The following is a 21,353-nucleotide window of genomic DNA, read 5'->3' as shown; positions in this document are numbered from 1 at the left end:
AATTCATGAAACATTGGTCGAGAATGGTATTTGGTGTGTTTATTATTCATGTAAAGCTAAACCATCTGACAACATTTCAGAATTTTAAAAGATGTTGTTTTCGAGAAAATGGCACCCAAAAATGGCGATTTTTGAGAATATTACAATTTCTCGAATTTTTTGCGACAAAACGGTTGGACACAGAAGCAATACAATTTTTTTTTTTCGGAAAGCGGGTAACTAGGTCTTACCAACCGTGCAAACAGAATTTTAAAATTCGAACCGGAAGTGCTCGAAAAAAAATTCGCAAACTTCGACTTTTCAGATAAATTAACGTTCATTTGTTAATTTATGTACAAAAAGGTACGCATGCGCAAACCGAACTACAATAAAATATAGTTTATTTACACCCTATGTACATACCACAACAAGAATTATAACTCTACCTGTCTCCATAGCCGAATGGTGAGGCTCCAAAGTTGACCATTTTCCATGTCTTTTACAGTTCATAAATTGTACTCCCAGTCTTTGATGGCCCATTACTTGGCGGGAAAATTTTTTTCGACAAAACAAAAAAATATGGGTCTCTTAAAAATATGTCTAGTTGCTATAAAAAAGTTTCAACAATATCTGAGATGGTGATGGTACATGCTCTGCCTGAATTGCGATGGAAGGCACCCCATATAGAATACAACGTATCTTCCCCGCCGGACTAATCCGTTAGCAACAGAGCTCAGAATTTATACAAAGTACACGATCAGTACAGCAGGAAAACATACAGTGATTTTAAAACCCAACTTCACACCTCCTATAAACCTACAAATGTGTATACAACATTATTTGTATATCCCCTATTCGATGTACCAAATAGTTTTACTAATAGTCTAAACGATTTGTGTGAACTAAGATTTATATGAATCGATGAAAACAGGGATAGTATTATTCCAAAACCAACTTTTCTTTTCAATGTAATTGTTATAATATATACAGACGTGTTCAAATTATTAGACTCAACATTCAGCTTCTGAATATTTTACTGTTCTTACATTACTACGTGAGAAAACACATTCGAACTTAATCCAGATTACTACTTTATAACTCTGTCCTAATTTCTAATGGGTGTGGCATATGCTTTTCAATATCAATAAAACAAATGCGTATGTAACATTCAAATATAATTACTATAGTATGTATACCCAAATTGGAAGCAAAAAGTGAAATGGAATACTTACAAGAAAATTATTTCTCACACAAAGATTAATATTTCTTATGAAATTCATTATTCTTTATTAAGTCTTTTATCGTTTGTGGCATCCTATGTACGAGTTTAGCACATTTTGCCTTCAATTCAGCATCGTGATATCGCAAATTGTTGATCTCCTTGATCAATTGAAGTTTAGTTCTAATGCTCTTCTTCTCTAGCTTTTCTTTCATGAAGCTCCAAAAGTTTTCAATCGGATTCATATCAGGACTAGTGCCTGGCTACGGAAGAACACTAATTTCGTTGTCCTCGAAGAATTTTGTCACAGCTTTGGGCCGGTGGCATGGTGCTCCATCATGCATAAAGATGAATTGTACGTCATCAAAGCAGAGTGCAGTCTGAGAAAGCAGTTTTTCTTGAACTTGTAGGTACTGGTCGTGCTTCATTGTCCTCTCTACTATATACAGTCTTCCAGACCCGAAGACAGATCACACCTTCACGGTTTATTAAAGACATTCCAACTTGAATTCCTCCCAGGTCAACGTCGCACATATTGTGAACATTCATCAGACACGAAGATACATGATTCATCACTGAACAACACTATTCTCCAATCGTTAGGAGTCCAATATTCTAGGCCTCGTGTCCATTCGAGGCGCTTCTTTGCCATTGGAGTACACTCTAATTTTTGTTTTCTTTTTCTTTTTGTCTAATTTGACCGTGTGCTTTTATTCCCTCGGCGCAAAGAATCCTTCGAACACTTTCAGGCCAAATGTCTGCGCCATACTCAGACATTTTTATGCTTAAGTCTGTTAGAAGCTGCACTTCTGTTTCCCAGAGCCAATCTTTTTAGTTTTCTGATACCTCAGCGATAGCTTTGGTTTTCGCCCACACTTTTCAACCCTACTTTGGCTCTTGTTCATTTCAACACAGATTCTACTCACATATTTTTGTTCTATCACAACTCTACTAGCAATGTATTGCCATGTATATCTTATTTCCACCAGAAGTATTTTGTTAACTACCATTTTACGCGGAGAAAGGTCTTTTGCTTTTCCCATTATGCTGAAATTACAGGACTACACAGAATAAAAGACTGATACACGAAACACGTCACGATCATTTTAAACTGGTCCATTCGAAGTGTTGAATGCTTTGAATGTCGTCAACTTTTTACGACAGCTACCACAAAACTTCAGACTGTAACCTGTCGATAGGAACCACAATAGCTATCTACAACTAAAATACCACTTTCAGAATTCCCCCCCCCCCCTCACTAATACCATCTGCTGTTCAACGGTGATACTACCACTTCAACTGTACAGTAAACAAATGAAGGATCCTATATTGATGGTTTAACCATTAAATTACATGTTCTAGAACTCTGAAATTAGGACACTTACATCAATTTTGCATTTTTCGAGCGTGAGTCTAATAATTTGAACACGTCTGTATATTTCCTTTTGATACTGAATCACGTGATGAATTTCAACATCTGTCTTGCCAGTAAAGGCGTACTTTAGGGTTTAGTCTGTTACACATTCCTAATTGTACTTGCTAGTTATTTTGTACGAACTACCATTTTTGGACAGATATCGATCTTGTTCTTAACGACACAGTTAAACAAATAAAAAGGATGATTACTACAACTCTGTTCGTATTGTTGTCAAATACATTGTAACATTGCTACAATGACTTCCAGAACTATTAAATACTAACCTTTACTCGCTCCATTGTCGCTCGTAGTCGCTTCTCCAATTTCGGCAACTCGCACCTCAAGTCTGCATTATCACGTACTAACTGTTTATGAACCTTCGTTAATTGGTCGAGATTATTTTCCAGGAAGCTGATCTTTTGTTTTTGTGCCAAGGAACCGCCATCATCCTCGTTATCCTCTGCATTCACAGACTGAAATAAACAACGCTTAACTTTAACATACCTGTAACATATGCAATAGATTTAACTAAAATCAAACTGGCTTCTACTTTTAAGTCTAGGAAAAAACATATATTTATATATATTCAATAAACTCGAAACAACAGCCCAACGGTCTAGGTATAGTGGTCACCATCTTAAATTAATTTCCTACGTGACTGTAACAAGGAAGTGTATGCTACTAGGAACTATGCTGCAGATATCTACCTACGGTTAGAATAACAATAATACGGTTAGAATAAGAAAGTGCCACTAAAATTGGAGAACACTCTTACGACTCTCTTTGATACACGTTGTTGGTGTGGAGATGGAGAGACCGACTGTATTGCTACAAAGTTCTGATTTGCAACCACAAAAGTCTTACAGATATAGTGTCAGGATCAACCATCAAAGCTGTACGATATAATGATACATTAAAATTATTTGTCAAAAAAAAAATGGTAGTTTAATGATCGTGAGAGCTCCTATATTGATACTAAGTTCTCTGTAATTATTAATTTATTTCAGCACTCTTTTGTAACATCTTAGTCATTTCACCGAATCTTTTCCGTAGTTTATAATTTTGCAGTCTTGCTTTGCTACTGCCCTGGTATTACACTCAAAACTTGTTTGATATTGATTTAATATAATTTGTCAGTTATCTTCTGTCGCTATACTTAATATTCATTTATTAAAAAACAACCCATTTTATTAATCAATGTAGTAACTGATCCGTTTGAAATCCATTAATTACCCATTTACAGTAATTAATAAATAACTCTTCATTATTTTACTTTCTTGTAACTTGGATTCTTCTTTATATTGACGCCACCTGATACATTCGTTCGTTGGATTGAACGAACGAATGAGCACTGGACCTACAATTTAACGTGGGATCTGAACCACGAGTTCCCATTGGGAATTGAACCAGGGTCATACGTGCCGAAACTCCGCACGCTAAAGAACTTAAGTCAGTTATATACATAAGTTTTGGAAATTAACTTTTTGCTTTTTTTCCTCTGATGTGAATTTCTTTCTTACCTTTTATTAAAAAAATATACTCTTAAAAATAATTCTTGGAATTACTTAAAAAACTGACAATCGTTTTTTAAAAAATATTTTTTTCTATAGATCACGGAAACACAATGGGAATTTATTTACTACGAAAGAATTCAAGGAACAGTTATACGAGTAGAGATAAGAAGCCTTCTTCCGTCTAATTGTATCAGCTCTCCCAGTCTCGAAGCAGACAAATTCGTTTTGGGTGCAATAATTTATGGTACCATTTAGATGACTGCGCGTTTTGTTCAGCAAACTATGAGTTTATATGTTGGGTAGAAGGAGAGAGGGCGTAAAGGGTGATATAGTCAAACGTGAAACGCGAAAAAAAAAAATTAACACACTGCCTATAAAGGATAAAGGAATGTTTGTTCTAAAATTGTTTTTCCAAAGAAATATAATTTTCTACTTTATTTACACTACATATGTAAATATTTGTTCACATATGAAAATGTTTAACACGTTAGCTGCCAAAGGTGAATTTTGTTGTTCACCGGTAAAGTGCCAAACGTACTTACATTAACTTAATGTTGAAACATAATCTAAGGCAAGGTATTGAATCCGCGAGCATCTAAGTTGGGGGTCCGATCGGTCTAAGTGTGAGTTTTTGTTTACGGGCAAGGGGATAAATTACAATTGAACTAGCAACTCTGTTAGGTAGTCATTTGTTCATGGCGTAATTACATGTTCAGGTTAGCTTTGTGTGAAGTGTGGATGAATTCGTCTTGCTTTTAGTGCTAATAAGTAGTTTCTTCATGCAGTAAAAAACGAAGGAATATGCGCAGAACTTGATCTCGTTAGTATAACAGCATAGTGATCTTGTAAAAATTCGGCAAACGACTGGGACTTCACAACACTGATTAAAATAAATAATGAATCCATTGTTAAACTTTTAATATGTCATTCAAAAAGCAACACGTTAGGTCCGATCGGTCCTACAAATACAGCAAACACTTGATATTAAGTGCCTCCAGCGGCGTTAATAAGTAACATTTAACAACAAACCTTCAGCGTAAATCTCATCTATATTTTGTGTGATAGAAACACTACAGTTTATTAACACTAGAGACAGTACTTTACAATACAACAGATACTCCAAACACAATTCACCGAGTTAGAAATTGTGATCGGACCCACATGGCAGTTAACGTGTTGAAAATACGCAGTTACACATACATCTACAAGCAAGGAGAGCCCGAGTAGTAAGTTATATTATTCTGTGAAAGGTTATGGGTTCGATTTCATGTAAAGAAATATTGAACAAAAGTTTGGATCAAAATCTACTAGCAGTTAAGCGAGACAATGTGTTGTAAAGATTTTTCACAAGTGTGTATGTGTGTGTTTCTATCACACGCAATTGTTTCACATAGAAACATTTAAAAATTCTCTCTATCATGATAATCTTGTGGTTTGGACGTATGTGTTCATAATTGATTTTCCTACTTGCTAAAGACAGCAAGTAATATAGTAATACAATATTTATAGATAGCGCGTCTGGTATTGAAATAATCGCAGTAGTATGGGAAGTTAGTATACCGGTATGCTATCCCCTGCCACAAATTAACAACATCGCGTAACTGACTGGAAAAAAACAAACAGCCCGCTATAACAGAAACGTGGTAAACAATTTACTCACGAAATTTATGTATACCTATGCTGTTTTTTGCGCTCTACTATTTGAAGCTTTGTTTTCAGTGTTCTTACAAGATCATTTGGTAGAATTGTGTTGAATGACGTTGAATGTTTCTTAGTTTTTAGATCGCTATATTTTCTTATGTGGTTTAGAAACACCTACAACATATTGTATGTGATTGACCGGGATTTGTCATTATTTGATTCATTTTTAAGTATTAGCCTACTCTGTGGTAGATCAAGAGAAATTTTCGATGGATAAGATCACTAATTAAATTTAAACTGAGCTGATAGAGCAATGTTAAAATTGTATCCTTATGTTAGCGACAGCACAACATACAGGAAAGAAAAAAGAAAAAAGTTACCTTCTTTATTCTAGCCTGAAGATCCTGTACAAAGAGTTTCCTTAAGTTATGGAGTGTCTGGAGTTCCTTCGCTACTGTATCTTCGAGCCCTTTCAAGTCTTTTCGTGCCTGTTCTCGTCGTTCATTGGTAAGGCTGGAAGAAAGAAAAATACTCACTAACTCTTGGGAAATACGGTACAACAACAGAGAATTACAACAATCCTAATTTTACGAACACAAGCTAATATTTGCATTTACTGATATAATATTGAATTCCTTTTTTTGTTCCTACCATCTCCTCCCCCTTCCAATAATGCCCTCTCCTTAAAGCTCACCTTCATTATAATTCCTACCATTGCTATAGCTCACACATGACGACTTGATCGCTGACAGAATTTGTAACTAAAGCTTAAAAAGAACTGTTGTTTTTAAAGGCCGAATTCGTAATTAAAACTAAAATTATGTTTTTGTTTATAGCCATAACTGTCAGTGATTTCAATCCCCAAGAACCTTTTTTTTTAAATACTTTTTTCTGAAAAAAAAAAAAAAAAAAAAAGCGATTCTCAAAAATATCAGAGCAGAATTCAAATACGTCTTTACTTTTCCTTTATCAGGGATAGTTTAAGTGTACTCAGATTTTTAATTTAACTGAACATTTTCATAGAATTTCAGACATTTTGTTCATATCTGCACTAACTGAAATTCGAGAAAAACCTATAACATTTAGAAGGTAACGGAAGGTAATACTTGACACTGTGTTCAACTATGGATCCCATTTTTAGCATTTTCTAAAGAAATATTTACAAAGAATAGACAAAATTTGAACAATGTCTTATTTCGTCCTTTCCTCCTCATTCCTCTGTAACAGACGAAACTCCAGAAATATATAACTTTAGTCCGTGATCCTCTCTCATATCTTTACGTACTGATCTTTAAATTTCATTGCTTGTATTTACATACACTCAATAAGTAGATTAATTTGTATGCTGCGTATCAGAGGATAATACTTACTTATTGTACTACAGGTATATACTATATCCTATCCGAAATATGTGAGAAAGCAGGTATTTAAATATTTATTAAATTCATTATGTACAAAATCTGCCGATACAGGAATCATCTGAGCTGGACATACTTGGAGCGCTGGCGATAAAGTTGTGGTAACTGTGAACCAAGACTTTACTCTAGATGCAGTAGATGCACTCTAGAACTATAAAAACAGTAACAGTACAATGGAAATAACTTGTAAATACTCACATCAGTTCACGGAGTTTATTACTCTTCTCATTCTCCTCTTGTTTCAATTTTTCGTAGTCTTGCTGCATCTGTTGATGGGCCAAAGTATATTTCTGGTTCAAACTGGAAAGCAGAACAGAATTCAGTTATATTACAACAAGTTTACTGATCATACATCATAGGCGAAATATCTGAATGATTATTTCGAAAGATACCTAAGAATGCACATCCTAATATTAGGAAGCTACCTATTTAACTTCAGATACCTTGGCTTAACTATTTTCAGTGTAACTCATACGAGAACACGATAGTCGTTCCAACGTGATCCTCAACTTTGTGTGCCGAATGTTCGAGGTGTGACAAACAAAAATACGAGATTGAACGCACAATTAAAAACGGAAAAAAAGAAAGAAAGAAGAGTCGAACACAACTGTTTGACGAGGTCACCCGACACCCTAAATCTATCTATACTACGAGTTTGGACTTTCCCGGTCTCACCAGTTGTGAGTATTGCGTCATTGAGTGAGCACATGAAACTACATTCTGCCGGGAAAATATGGTGCGTGAAAAGCGAACAAAGAATCAGTATCAAATTACTTGTGAAACTTAAGAAATGGGTAACAAGAAACATTTTCAAATGTTAACTGAGGGGGATGATATTTTATCTAGGACATGCGTGTTTGATACACGGTTTTTGAAGGGATGTGACAGTGAGGAGTGTGGAATATAATGAACGTATACAGGCCACCTACGAACTGCGATTACCGAGCAAAACATTGAAGAGTTCGTGAAGTGATATGAGGTGACAGACGATTGAGTATTCGTATAGTGGCTAACCTCACTCCGGCTACTTACTCTCTCCAATCTCCACAGTTATTCAGGTATTCATTTTACAAGACAGTGTGAAGGGGTATTGAAACGAGCTGAGTTGATTGTTACGCCCCTTTCGGCAGCGAGGCTATCGATGACAAGAACTTTCCCCATCCACTGGTGATCGATCTGGGACCGCCCAGATGTAAGGTTGCCACCTTTTGGTAAGTCTATACCGATACACACGTATCGAGCATGTATAGATCGCCAGTTTCTCAAATACAAAGAAAGAAACGCATGTAGATCTATATCTTGTAATAGGTCGTAAAATGAAATGAAAGAAAATCTAAGTTTTACGTCCCATGGTTGTGCCGGGTAGGCTAAAGAACACGGTGATGATGAGAACTGAAGAAAATGGTGGAATGAAGACAGTGGGAGGAAACGGGAGGTCCCCGAGAAAACCCACGCACAGGGTATTTACAGGAGCGAGCTGGAATCGAACCAAGGGCTCCATGCAGAGTGAACGTTCTATCATTGAGCCACCGCGGCTACAATCTTATATTGTACAGTTTTGAAAGTCCTAGAACATAATTGAACTCCGCTTCCACTAGTCGAATACACTCCATAATCTAGGTAATGAATAACTGGTGCTACAAAACCTACTGGTGTTAACTAAAAACACCGCAATTCCAACTTACGACGTATTGCAAGACAGAACGATATAGTCATGAATGAAAATAACAAAATTCAAACCAAAAACATAAGAAAAAGAAAGCTCATAGCGTTTACTTGTTGGCAGTGATTTCACTGTAGTCAATACGAAAAATGTTAACGATAGAACAATATCAATATCTCAACAATCATATGTTCACATCTTGAGTCGAAATTTACAAATACACTAAGAATTTCTATCGCACATTTTAAAAATATTTTAGATAATTTGGCGTCCCTTTTAGGAATAATTCGAAAAGAACATGAAACCTTTCAGTTTAATGTCTTACAATTAGCCCTTTAGGCTAAGGAAGACGGATGATTAAAACAAGTGGATGATGATGGACGAATTGGTGGAATGAGAATGAGAGGAAATGGGAGCACCCACGGACACTGTTGCCCACTACAAACTTAATTGGCCGGGGATCGAATCAGGGACCCCCACACACCAGAGATAAACATTCGATTAGTGAGCCACCGTGCCCGCTACGCGTAATGTTGGACAGGTGGCAGTCTTACCCAGATTGTACGGAGACCCTTATCAACTACGCTGCCAAAGTTCTATCAAAATGTACCGAAAAACTGAACTTTCCTCTGTCAATTACCTTAGTAACATTTTTGATAGTATTTAAATATTAAATATAGGGATAACTTCGTCGGCTCATAGCATACAACCAGTGGTCGAATTATATCTGGGACCTCAGAATCATATCCTATTATGTATTATGCCTAACAAGGAAATTCGTCACTTTATATCACGTGCAACGCTCTATTTTACTCCATCTTAAATGAGATGGCCCTATAAAACACCTAACTTCTCATTACAAATACACTGATACAACAACCAACTGAATCACTCTCTTGTCTAAAATACCAAACTTTACACTCTCTTGTCTAAATTTAATTTAACTTCTTAATCTTGCATGCCATTACATGAACTCTGCTGATAACTGTGTAATAACATTTTTCTTCTCATATTACTTACTTTTGATTATCACTTGACAACACTCATACTACCCCAACAATGCGGATATTTAAGGAAATTGCAAATGAACGAAACTGTATTATTTCTAATGCTAAAAGTAATAAGTGTCTTAACCAAAAAAAAAAAAAAATCATTTATTTAAGACAAGATTTGATGTATTTTTGTTAAAAATTCAAAAATAATAAATACTGAGAACTTATCTCAGATTACACCACTAGAAGTTAACGTTTTTCTGACTCTCGATAGTTCTAGCTACCCACTTGGTCAACAGAATCGTGTCGTTGGTGAATTCATTAATTTGAGTCTTATAACAACATACTACACTTTAGTAGTGCAAGATTAGATCAAGTTGCATTCAAAACATTCGGAATGTAACTTGATATATCTTTCACGAATTTATTTAAGTTCATGAATAACTCAACCCTGTTGACAAAAGGGGTCAAGAACTGTCGAAAAAAGAACAACTTCTAGTGACTTAATCTGAGTAAAGTTCTTAATACATATTCTTTATCAATTTTCTGTCACAAAATTTCAGATTCGAATAGTGAACCTAGTTTTGATTAATATTTCGTCCATGTTTATATTCTTACATGCTATTTCCATTACAGGAACTACAGTCGAATAATATAAACAACGATGAACAAACTCGCGAGCCTGACACTTTAGCTCAATATTTGAGCACAAGGACGTGTGGGCACAAGCATTGTTTCTGGCCCAATAATTGAGCACAAGCGTTGTCTCGCTCAATAATAGAGCACAAGCACGCATAAGCACAAGCGTTGTTTCTGGTTCAATAATTGAACACATGGTGTGAGCACGAGCGTTGCCTCTGGCTCAATAATTGAGCGCAATCACATATGAGCACGAGCGTTCTCTGGCTCAATAATTGTGCGTGAGTACAAGCGTTGTTTCTGGCTCAATTGAGCACAAACACGCGTGAACACAAGCGTTGTCTCTGGCCCAAAACTGATCACAAGCACGAGTAAGCACGGGTGTTATAAGTGAACGCGAGCAAGAGTCTGAATCCGAACCCCAATAAAGCTAGTGAAGGTGAGCACGAGCTCAATGAGGTAACTGGGCGTTAAACCCAGGTACCGCAAGTGTCACTGAAAATAGCAAGTCCAAGCATCTTTGAGGATGGTGAGCCTGAGCCCCCGCGAACTCGATTACAAAATAACCAACTAGTTATTAAAATCGAATTTACTTACTCTTTCAATTCGTTAATAAGAGTCTGTTTCTCCATTATTTCGTCTCTCAACGTTGCTACTTGTTTCTGATGTGCGTCTCGGAGTTGGTCCATTTGTTGTTCCAATGCTACCCGCATCTTATTAGCCTGTTCCTTCTCTTCCGCCTTCTCTTTGTTAGCCATTGCATGAACATGTTCTGAAAAGAAAAGTACGATAAATGCAGTGAAACTTGGTTTCGATTTAACTCTACATTTGGAAGTTACTCAGCATTTCACGACAAGGTGGCGATAAATCAAATTTCTTAACCGTTCAGTCAGCAAATATAGTTCAAACTGATTATTTAACTGTTACCTAGAAAATGTTCAAATTGACTCTTTACCTTTCAATTAGAAAATATTTGTCAAAAATATAACAATTTTAACTTAAAGAGGTGAAAGGATCGTACTTCTCTCTACATCTACATCTAATAAGACATTTAAAATTAATTGCACGTTCAACATCTAACAAGATTATTAAAATTAAATGTCTGACTCTTAATTCACCATTTTCTTAGTGTGAGAAAAATTTAATATAGTTAACCACGTTTTACCAAAAAGTGCATACATTGTTCACAGAAGTTTCGATAAAGTAATGTTTTTTTTTTTTCTTTTAGAATCAAGTAATTTCAAGGAGTTATTAGTTTTCACCCAAATAATGATATCTTAATAACAAGCAGCACAGTCTTGAGTCACGCTAATTAACCAGTCAGCCAATAGATGTCGCTACCTGCGTTATCGGATATTAAACTGTGCAGGCAGTTTGCCGATTTAAAACTATTGTAACGATTAATTGCAACTTAAACTATTCTGTTTCGATTTTTTTTAATTAGGACAAGGGCTATAACTAACCACATGTTTAGCCACCAAATAACCTAATTATATATATTTGGTACAGATATGGTTTAGACCAGAGCTGTCCAAATGGCGGCCCGCGGGCTGCATGCGGCCCGCCAAACCATTTTCTGCAGCCCACAAAGCTCTCACGATTGCCGATTGCTATTACTGATAATATTTTCATTTATATTTATTCATTCTTTTAATGTTCCACTCTTCTTTCGAAATAAGGCATCCATTTAACACTGCTGTACAACAAAATGGCATCCACAGCAACACTAGAGTCAGTAATGTAACTACAGGCAAGGCATCATTGCTGAAAGGGACGATTGCTTCAATAAACCAAACCAGACCAATAACTCTAATCTAGCTTTGGAAAGCAGACCCTTTCTTCATCAAACTCTGCCTAGAAGAAAAATAATTTAGAACAGTTTCCAAGTTGCAATCGTCTGTCATTAGATTTTGAAAAGGAAGCATTTGATTTTTCTGAGTTCTGTAGAGACATCGAGAGTATTATGCATGAATGAAATTAATGTAAGATTCTGAGATTCTGACAAACTAAAAAACGACATTGCATTATTTACAAATCCATTGACAGCGGACATCGAAGAACAACCTCCAAACTTACAACTCGAACTTTGTGACTTTCAGAGAAGAATAGAGAGAGAAGAATATTTTTGCGGCTACTTTGTAACGAAAGTTTCCCTCAATTTTGTGAGTTTGGTCGGAAAATAGTGTTAGTATTTCGTAGTACTTATTTGTGTGAAAGTGCATAAAAATTTTGAAGAATCGCTTCAGAAGCTGCCTTGGAGATTCTTCTGTTTTATATCTTCTGCGGGTCGTAACAACAGGAATGGATGTAGATATCGCAGCCCTTGTAAACACTGTTAATCACCCTCATTTGTCATGTTGAATAGGTATGTACACTCATGTCCAAAATTTTGTCGCATGTCTAAAAATATGTTGTTGTAGGAATATAATTTGATAACGAATCCGTCTGGTATTTCTTACAATGTTAGTATGTGTATAATCGGCAAAGACATGTATCTGGCAAATTTCATGTCAAAAGAGCAGTAAATAAGAACAATAACACGAAAATAAAACTTTCTTGTGAATTTAGCAACATTTTATTTTACCCTTTCTCATTTTCGTATTTATAATTCTTTTCCTTTGAAATTTACCACAAATAAACATTTTCCGATCTTACATATAGTATCAGTATTAAAAGCACCCTGCAAAATCATTATCATATTATATTCTTAATTATATTCTTACAAGAAGACAGTTATATATATGCGACAATCAGTTTGGACATGAGTGTACCTAATATTTCAAATACATTTTTTTATATTTTTCCTTAATAATAATAATAATAATAATAATAATAATAATAATAATAATAATAATAATAATAATAATAATAATAATAATTATTATTATTATTATTAGCTGCGGCCCTCCACCTTACTAGTATAGACGGTTATGGCCCTCAGGCTCATTATAATTGGACACCACTGGTTTAGACACTATAACCACTCTCATTTTGTTCATGGATGCCAGCTTTTTTTTTTTTTTTTTTTTTTTTTTTAGCTGTGCCTATTTTGACACTTCACTTTTTGATTATGCATTATTTCTCTTATAGGCACAGCGAGACAAAGGTTCTGATCTAAAGGAATTGAAGACAACACTCCATAATGCGAGGTGTTTTGCTCTTTAAGTTTCTACACATCTACTGATGACGATGAAGGTTATTCGCTGAAACAATTCATGGTATTTTATTTGGTACTTTTTTCCCTTTCTTTGACAGTAACAGTTCGTTCAAAAATTAAGATACGGTCAAATCAGTTCGAATGATTCCCTAACTATAAATCAAATTAAATGGATCAAGTTTTACCATGTTACGATTCTGCTTTACTTGACTACAAGAGTGTCAATGATGTGAAATGTGTTGACGGGAGAGGGCATGCAATCGTAAGAAAATTAATTCTTTCAGAACTTTATTGTTGATATTTCATTTATGCTGAAACTGCCTTACGTAACCTGATTTCCTTCTTTCTACAAACAGAATAAGTTTGTCTAGTTTCCAAACTATCACCCTAGCATTCTTCAGTTAATTAGAAGTAAATAAATAAAATAATGAGCTAAAAAAAAATACACTTTCGGAAAAAACAGATCTACCGTTTAAGACGAGGTGTTAGACCTTTGGTTTCAATACTGCAGTATTATGACTAAAAAATCCTGTAGGCTACAATAATAAGAGAAAATAAATTGACATTTACCAGCAGCTTTCAGTTTAGCACATTCTTCCCGGAGAGCGTCTACATCTTCTTCAAGCTGCCTCTTCTTGTTTTCTGCCTCTTTCATGGACTCTTGCAGTGACTTCATACGTGCTTCATGTTGAGAGATCAATAACCTACAGTCACCCAATTCCTTCTCGTATTCGGTTATCTGTAATAAGAGAGTGGCGTCATTTACTCACAGGCTCGTCCTAACACAATCTATATTTGAGACATTCTATTTTCAAGTATGTAAAATTACAAATACATACAAATGAAGTGACACTAAAATTACAGTGAGTAATTTAGATGCAGCAGAATTAACTACAGACAGTCGCATGTAGATTGATCGCATACGCAGGCTTTCAATAATCCGAGTTATACCACTTACGACTATCATATCGACTGAATATACCGGAAGACTATTTAAAGAAAGCTTATGCGTTCCTTTGTCCTCTCACGTTGTCGAATGGTTAGGAATCATTGTTCTGGGTTCATTCCAGACGAAGGCTAAGTTTCCAGTCATGACTCATTATCATCAGGCAATCAGAGAGTCATCTAATTAAGACGTAGCAAAGTAGTAGTTTAGAGAATCACAAATAATGGCGCTGGTCACGCACATATGTCCAGCCTTCACGCGCTGCAGCAACAGGCTACTTTGTGTGTTATTTCAGTATTAAACAACACAGTGTAACCTGCACTATTATTTTCATCTACGTTTCGAAAGAGACATACAAATATAGTTAATAATTCTGATCAATATTTTTACTATCATACGAACATACTGCAAGCATCTTATTATTTAAAAACAGATGAAATTTAGCACAATTTTGTTGAGAGTAGTAAAGTGGTGTTGAGAGTAGCTTCCACACCTTAGAAACCGATCATCAGAATATGAAGCACAAGTCACAATAGGTTAGTGATGTCACAAGTAAAGCTATTATTTCATTTAACATATGTGAAACTGGTTTCTTTTCTTTTCTTTTTTTTTTCCTTCCTTAATCTTTTCGAGAACTGACAAAGATTTCTTCAAAATTGTGCAATGGTATATCAAATATACTATCTTCTCTAACAGTTTATCAATATGTTATTACGATGAGATGTTGATTAAGTTTTCAGCCTAACTATCCAGTTCGAGTACACTGGTACACAAAGGAGAAGCTTTTAATCAAAAGTACATGAATGTACTTTGAAGAACACCACAAGACTAGTCAGCATTCTCTTGAGGGTCCAACTTCAGGATGGAAGACCACATTCCGGACAAAGAATTTTTGAGTGGCATGCCTTTATCAAATACCTCTCTTAATTAGTGTTCCACCGGGGATCTACAAGGTGGCCTTTACACTGGTATTAAGTATCATGAAGAAGAAATGGGTTGCGAACTTCAAACGTGGGCAATTCAGCCAGAGCGCGGACTAACTTCTGTCCCTCCACTCCACCCTCACCCACAATGACTGACATCATCTACCGGATGATTCTTTACGATCATCTTATCTCACTCTAACGGACACTGGAGGAACTGCATATCAGTCATGAATGGTTATGGAAATTATTCATGAGGACTGAGTAAAATATGTGTAAAAATTTCTGAACTTCGTTGACAAGCATAAATAGAAGAAAATAAAAACTAGTTGTATTTCTAAACAATGACCAAACAGCGCCACAACGGATCTCCGAAGTCCGAAGACTGCCAGAGCAGCACAGTGTGGTGCTGTGAACGTCCTGGCCATGAGCTTCTGGAATTGTAACTATCTTGCTACTCGATTACCCCAGTGAGGAGCAACCATCAAGGTCTTATATTACACATCCCTGTTGGGCATACTTAACACGACGCTAAGGAGAAATTGACGCGAAAACAATAATACTTCTCTAGGACAATGCCTCGATACAGAAAGCACGCACTGGAAGAGCTGTAGTTCCAAATATAGTAGCAATCACTTTATTCTCCGGATTTGGATTCATCTGTTATCTCTTCACCAAATAAAGTATTCGTTCGAAAGAGTAAATAGTTTGGTATGTAGCTGCCTTCACTGCTTACACAGAGGTCTGGTTTGCAAAGCACTCTTCTGATTTCTATTTTATTGCTCTCTACGTTACAGCGGCGACGTGAAAAGTGCACGGAATAAACAGGTTACTATGCTGAATAAAATGATCATACACTACTGGACATTCGCTCCTTTTCTAGCTGAGGCTAAAAATTTATCAACCACCCCATGTAATACATAGAACTCAAATTGTAACTGATTAATAAGCAGTTTCAACTCCTGTAGGGAACAGGAATATTTTTATTAAATGAAATTTTATAATCTTGTAACTACTTTGAATAACACTATAATATAACTAAAAACACAATAATGCCACATTCATATAAAGCAAACAGAATACGGCAAGCGTTAACTTGCTTTGTATTGTGTGGTATCAAGTCTGCGTGTAACAAATAAGATAAAAAAACTGCTCGATATATAAACATTTAATTTAGACTCCATCAAGCTTATGTAATGAGATAGCTTTTCTTTTTACTAAAGCCTATGAAAGAAACAAAACACTTTAACAATGTTTAAACATGCGCCATAAAACCTGAGGTTCATGCTATGATTAATGAAAATTTGAAGAAATTAACTTGCATTTATATTTGTGTTTGTGGAAGAAAAATGCCTTTGTAAGTTAAAAACATTACCAATGTCATTAGTAGTGATGTCTCAATCTGAAAGCTGACGTCCAGGGTGTCTACTAAAATTCCAAAATGAAATTTCGTGACCTTTTCTTTCCCAAACCATAAAATTTAGTCACATTCTCAAGAGCGAATCTGGGTGCGAATTGAGCCGAATTTTCATGCATGCGATAGAAGCGTGCTTTGCTTGCGGTTTGGTAGCATCTAAAGACGACCCTAGTCATTTTTGGTGGTGAGTTTTGACGTTTTATAGAACAAAATTTTCCAGTCTATACTTATATTTGTACAGATAAAAAAATCGTGACCCAAGAGCTAAATTTTGTAACTTTTTCTTGACTTTCATGATAGTTTTCTGATTTCGTGACTTTCTCATGACTTTCGTGACCGATAGACGCCCTGACGTCGCTTGGAAAGAAAACTAAGCGGCTCCAGAGTACGATTCCAGCATTTAACTGAGTAACCAATGAAACAGAAATATGAGGAGGTGAAAAATAATAATCTCTGTCAGAGATGAAGGAGGAGTCTAACTTAACAAGACTCAAACATCCTGTATGAGGTACCTATTACAGACTGGGAACCTGGAGACTAAGTGGTGGTTAGATCTTACGTGTGAAACGAAAATTTGCGTGCATTATAAATGCAAAGTGCATTTTAGGAATACATGTTCTACTTTAGACTTCAGGTTAACAGATGCGATCCCAGATTCGATTTTCGAGACATAATAATAGCAACTCCACTCTATAACCCCAGAAGTGACATGGCATGAATCGATGTCATATAATCCAACCGTCGAGTTGTTTCCGTTAAAAGAGAAGTATCGAAAAATCAAAAAACGAATTTCACTGTCCACAAAGATCTCATTAAACATGCTTTATAAGGTATGCAGAGGATCAATGTAACAAAATACCTTAATAATCCTACATATGGAAGCTTCTTTTTATTATTATAAAATGTTCATCATTGGCAGTATAGTACGTACGAAGAAATGGTATAGAAATTTTTTTTTTTTTTTTTTTTTTTTTTACATCAACAGAAACACGGAACTCAAGCAAGCAAAAAACTTTTTTTTTTTTTTTTTTTTTTAAATAGGGATTTAGATTTCTGGTCTTTTGGCATCTATGGCCAGTTAGCCCGTTACGTATAAGGGATGACGTCCCTCTGCGAGCACACTATCCGGGGAACGGGAAGGAAGAAAGGATTTGGGATGGAAGAAAGCGGCCTGGGACCTATAATTTAGGTACCAGCCCGGCATTTGCTTAGTGAGGAAAACCTCATTCAGGGTGGCTGGCCTGAAAAAGCTTTTTACACTTTCGACCGAGTGCCCTTACATGGAATCGAACCCAGGATCGCTCGTATCTAAGGCGAGAGCGTTAACGACTACGATATTTATTGATAATAAGTTACCAGTTTCTATACGATTTCTTCTAAAAGTATATTCAGATGGCGTCTCCACCTGGTTAGAGAATTATTACATTATTTCACAATACTGTACAAAATCAATAATTTGTTAACGCACCCGCCAAGAGAGATTGACTCGATTAGGTGGTGTACTTAGTGAAGTAGGAAGTGTTACATATCCAAATCGGGAGTCGAGCGAAATCACTGACTACTTTCAAACATTCTGCAATGTAACTAATTCCTAGCAACTTAAAATTAAGGCCATGCACATACCTTAAATAATACTTCACATACAGAGACTGAATGTGTTTTGCAATTGCGTCAATGCTGAATAATCACAACCATATAAAATGTGCATTGCTCAACACAAGGAACTACTTGGGAATCCATCAACATGAAGCCGTGTGGAAAACACATTCACACTCAAAGAAATCGTATGAATACATGCCCCGTAAGTTACCTTCTTGTTACAATCCACCTGGAATGTTTCTAAGTTCTGGCATCGCTGAACTAAGTTCTTCACCTCAGATTTCATTTTCGAAATGTATAATCGTGCTACGGTAAATTCTTCTTCGATTTTGCCATTCGTATCGGCTGACAACTGAAAATATAAAATTGGTGCATTAAAAAAGTAAAAAAAGAACAAGTACAAAACTTTGAGGTATAAGGGGTCTTAAAACAGTAAAGATATTTCGGTGACAAGAACAAAAAGTTTTAGATTCTACATTATCAGAGTTTAACCGAAAAAAAAAAATCTCCAAAGATGATATATAATAGACAGATCTCATCGAACTGAACTAAGTTACATGGGTGATTCAGAAAGTAATGCCTCCAAGCCCACTACTTGGCAAATATTACTGCAAACATTCTGAACCGTTTATCATTAATGCAATGATGTTTAAGGTATAGAATGTCACTTGTTTCACCTTCCTATCTCTTCTCGTTTCAGAGTAATGGGGCAATCCATGGTGTCCAGCAGTGACGTCGGTTGAAACAGCGGGCTGTCATTGAATCTCTGATTACGGAAGGTTGTGCGCCCAGGAACATTCATCTTCATCCACTTCCCAAGACTCCCACCAACCACTTAGGGCACCACTCTATCCAGTCCTGCTCGATACGCATGCGGTTCACTTCTCCGTCTCATTGTTCTGGGTCCATGTGTCTTCCCAATCCAATTATCAGACACACGCCAAAGCGAAGCTGGCATCTAGAGAAAGCAGTTCACATCCGAGGCTTATCTTTGTACTTTGCTCGACTGCAATTTTGAATGCCGGGTGATTGGCCTGCACAATCCCTAACCTGGAGGATCAGTGGTCAGTCTCGAACAAGGTGGTAGTCAGACTAAATTTTACCATATGAACATTGTACAGTTATTTTATCAGTACAGACACACCACTAGTTTTAGCAATATGTACCATATATATTATCTATATTCAATTGCAACTGAAGAAATTACCAAATATAACGAAATATTCTAACAAAGTAACGTATTTGCTTGAAGTAAATCTAGTTTTGCGATTTTATAGAACAGTCTTATTACTAGTTTGGAAAAAAAAAAAGTGAATTTTTGGCTATTCTTAATTCAGCAACATGTAAAATACTACTTACTAAAATATGTCTACTATTGTAAGAGGATTTGTATAATTCAATGTGACCGGGAGAAACTGGGCTTGAACTCGGACATGAATGGTAAGTTGCAGTACGTTCTTACAGCCTGACCAAATGTTAAGAGGTTTGTGCCCGATTTTATAATTATGAAAATGTCTTCTGTAAATGAACAACCGCAGAATATTTTGTATTAATATGCACTCGAGTGTAATACACTACTAACTTCGGTAGGTAGTTTTCCAATTAAGTTGTACTCCCGGATTTTACTAGCTTATTTCAATACTTCTACATCCTGTCGCATTGCTCACAGTTTTTATGAAGAGTGTTAAAAATTTTTATGCATAACAGGAAGTATCTCGCTTCACTTTATTTTGCTTTCAAAATTGTCTTTTTGAATAATTTACTGAACAAATAACGGGATTCCTGCTCAATGACAAGAGATAGTCCTTAGTATAACAAAAACACTGTATATAATACCCAAAGTATTAAAGAATTTGAAAATATCTTATCTCTCAATTAATAAAAATGTGAACTCCGCTACTGTAATGTCATTCTCTAAAACAACGAACAAATTATTACAACTATTGCTCTTTGAAATTATATTCTGTATGTTCAAGTCAAATGTGTCGCTTAATCAAAGATTAACATATAATTTAACACTTTTAATTATTTAAACTTGGTACTCATGGTCGACGTAACTGCTACAGACAGCAAGAGCGAAGTTCTTATAAAATTATTATGACCTTTAACACACAATAATTTCATCTATCCTAGTAAACTTCAAATACGACAGATTATCAGTCCTATTTACGTCCTTACCTTCATTTCTCCATCTCCTCCAATAGCGACTCCTATTTCTCCCAAGTCTTTCAGAAGATTTGTCAACATTTCCGTAATTCTCCTTCTCTGATGACTTGACATGTCCTTCAGTTGCTGCAATTCTGACGACGTATTGTTCAACTGAGACTGCATGGAATTATTAAAAAAGAAAAAAATCATCACAATTTCCAATAAGCAAAAGAATGTTTTACGTTAGATTTAAAGGAACATAATTTGATACGTGAATTCAAAAATGAAAGTGTAAACTTTTACCGCGTGTTATTTCAAAATTGGCAACAAATTACTTATTTAAAAATACAACAACACATTGTCTAGTGACAAACACGAAATGTTAGAACACTTCTCCCCCCCCCCCCCAATAAAAAATTGCTACTTTCTTGAATTGTCCACAAAAACATATTGAGTAACACATTACATTTATCAATTACTGTAATGATTACATACGTACTTTTATACAAGTACAGACAATGATGGAATAAGAATGTACAAGATGGGTAGTCAGCAAGTGGAAAACCAGAGTTCAAATCCTCGGACAGTCCGTGCTATTCCTACACTCATCAAGTAAGGAAGTTACTCATCATTTGATACACACTGAATTTTCGACACAGAATTTTCTCCAAAGTTTTTGCT

General features: G+C 35.7%; 1 protein-coding gene across 4 annotated transcripts in view; it reads right to left on the bottom strand.

The window, feature by feature from the left end:
- The window catches only part of Khc (kinesin heavy chain), an 86,791-nt gene that overhangs the window by 12,539 nt on the left and 52,899 nt on the right, over positions 1–21,353 (bottom strand). For 2 of the 4 annotated variants that reach the window (XM_081739563.1, XM_081739564.1), the window contains exons 12-18: positions 20,703–20,849; positions 18,724–18,876; positions 14,210–14,378; positions 11,080–11,254; positions 7,387–7,488; positions 6,151–6,283; positions 2,900–3,088 (exon numbers count right to left, since the gene is read on the bottom strand). In XM_081739563.1, coding sequence (XP_081595689.1) covers positions 2,900–3,088; positions 6,151–6,283; positions 7,387–7,488; positions 11,080–11,254; positions 14,210–14,378; positions 18,724–18,876; positions 20,703–20,849 — 1,068 coding nt within the window. The remainder of the gene's footprint in view (positions 1–2,899; positions 3,089–6,150; positions 6,284–7,386; positions 7,489–11,079; positions 11,255–14,209; positions 14,379–18,723; positions 18,877–20,702; positions 20,850–21,353) is intronic. The other 2 variants (XM_081739566.1, XM_081739565.1) reach the window with 1 other exon arrangement.

Source organism: Thermobia domestica, chromosome 15, assembly GCF_964235325.1.
Source record: "Thermobia domestica chromosome 15, izTheDome1.hap1.1, whole genome shotgun sequence".
Taxonomy (NCBI): Eukaryota; Metazoa; Arthropoda; class Insecta; order Zygentoma; family Lepismatidae; genus Thermobia; species Thermobia domestica.
This window is presented reverse-complemented; position numbering and strand designations above follow the sequence as displayed.